The sequence below is a fragment of the Sinocyclocheilus anshuiensis genome, unplaced genomic scaffold (genome assembly GCF_001515605.1).
Source record: "Sinocyclocheilus anshuiensis isolate Anshui unplaced genomic scaffold, SAMN03320099.WGS_v1.1 scaffold280, whole genome shotgun sequence".
Lineage (NCBI taxonomy): Eukaryota > Metazoa > Chordata > Actinopteri > Cypriniformes > Cyprinidae > Sinocyclocheilus > Sinocyclocheilus anshuiensis.
The window spans coordinates 859,250-861,111 of record NW_015558575.1 but is presented as its reverse complement, the minus strand read 5'-3'; the positions used below and the strand labels follow the sequence as shown (position 1 = coordinate 861,111).

Genomic DNA, 1,862 nt, shown 5'->3' with positions numbered 1-1,862 from the left:
TTTTTTTTTTTTTTTTAGTGGATGTCAATGGAGATGAGGCTTCACTAGGCTGAAAAAACTGCTTTTGTGGGAAAACAGCTTATCATTTAATGATTCGATAATCTATTGGCTAATATTTCAAGTTGATTCACTGTATCTCCCAATAATAAGACCATTGGTGCGTCTGAAATCGCATACCGTCTAAGTAGGTTCTTCATTTGAATTTGAATTTACCTTGCGACCATTAAAAAAAAAAGTACTTTTCACCTACTGTTTTTCGAATACTATGAATTCTTACATACTGCTCACCTCACATACTGTTTTTTGCATACTATAGTGTATGGAAGTATGTGAATGTCTGGTTGTAGTAATCTTGAAGAACTTGATGATCTTGTTCAGGTGTGTTTGATCAGGGTTAGAGCTAAACTCTGCAGGAAAGTGGACCACGAAGGCCAGATAACCCCTGCTGGAAAGTATCAACAATAAAAAAAAAATTTTTAAAAAGACTCCAAATTTGTTTGCTGTGTGTTTTTAGAATATTGCGACTGCATTGTTAGATTAGAAACACGCTACGGTCGAACTCTTGAACTCTTGAATTCAGTTGCAGTGCAATTTCATTGTAGGCATCATGGAGTTTCTGCATGTAGAGCAATCCAGATCAGTCATTTATGAGGTTCTGTGACGGTATATTTATGCTTAATAGGGTAAAACATCATTTCACCTTTGAGTTGAGTCTCTCGTGTTTTGAGTACAGCGTGCGGTTTCTTAAACTGCTTATGTGTATACAGTTCCAAGTCAGTAACTTCCTTGGCCGAATCTCATTTGTAGTATGATAAGCCACTTGTTTCTCAAATATCACATGAACTCGCCATGATGTGTTCGCAGGCTCGGTTTGAGGTTCACAAGTTTGGGCTGTCGGGGTATCAGAAGCAGCAGCAGAGGGTCTTTGAGCAGGACAGGGCCATCATGCTGGGAGCCAGAGTGAGTTCAACACACATCTAAATGCACCCAAAGCAACTATAAGAAACCAATTTACAACACATCACAAGTATGCATTCTCGGCATTGCCACAAGGGGCGCTATAGCAGGCAGATAGAACCTTAGAGAGAAAGTTGGTTGAACAATTGACAAAGTTTACATTTAATCATACTTTTATTTGTATCCCACTTTATATTAAGTGTCTTTAAGTACTATATTAAAGTAGTTAAAAAAATAAAATAAAAATAATGTACAGTGTTTTGTTGAATTGCAAAACACTGCAATTGAGGTGGGATATGGTTAAGGTTACACTGTAAAAAAATTATTGTGATTTTAATGGGAAAAGACTGCAAAAATGCTACAGTATAAACCAGTGGTTCTCAACCTTTTTTTAACCAACCTGATTTATATTATTATAGCCTAAATATTATGATATCTAATCGATTACATTCATTGAAATAAATAAATAATTCTACTCCCCATAAATAACACCCAATTTTGTGAACTTCGGCTCGAAAAGAGTAACAGCGCAATCATAGGCGGAGTTTCACTTTTATGCGTGGGGGGGTACCCACTGGCAGACGAGCCACGAGCACTTTTTTATATGTTCTACATTTCATGTATTTATGTAACACATATTCTACATTAAAAAAAATATTTAGAATGAACAATAACTGCTGTACAAAGAGTAAAAAAAATGAAAGAAAAAAAAAAACATATAATGCAGAAAAGCCGCCTCTTTTTCCGAATTGCGCAGATGACCACTATCTTTCTTTCATCTCTTCTGATAAATTTTCAGTCAAATCGTTTTCTGTGTGCTAGATCAGAGCTAGAGCCCTGCATTTCAGCCCAGGCCCGACGGCTTCAGGACACTTTTCACGTCATAGTTCAGACGCGGGCCAGGC

General features: G+C 36.8%; 1 protein-coding gene across 2 annotated transcripts in view; it reads left to right on the top strand.

Moving 5' to 3' along the window:
* LOC107679683 (uncharacterized protein C1orf131 homolog) overlaps positions 1-1,862 on the top strand; it is a 9,046-nt gene that overhangs the window by 4,615 nt on the left and 2,569 nt on the right. For both annotated transcript variants that reach the window (XM_016475311.1, XM_016475310.1), the window contains exon 4: positions 865-960. In XM_016475311.1, coding sequence (XP_016330797.1) covers positions 865-960 — 96 coding nt within the window. The remainder of the gene's footprint in view (positions 1-864; positions 961-1,862) is intronic.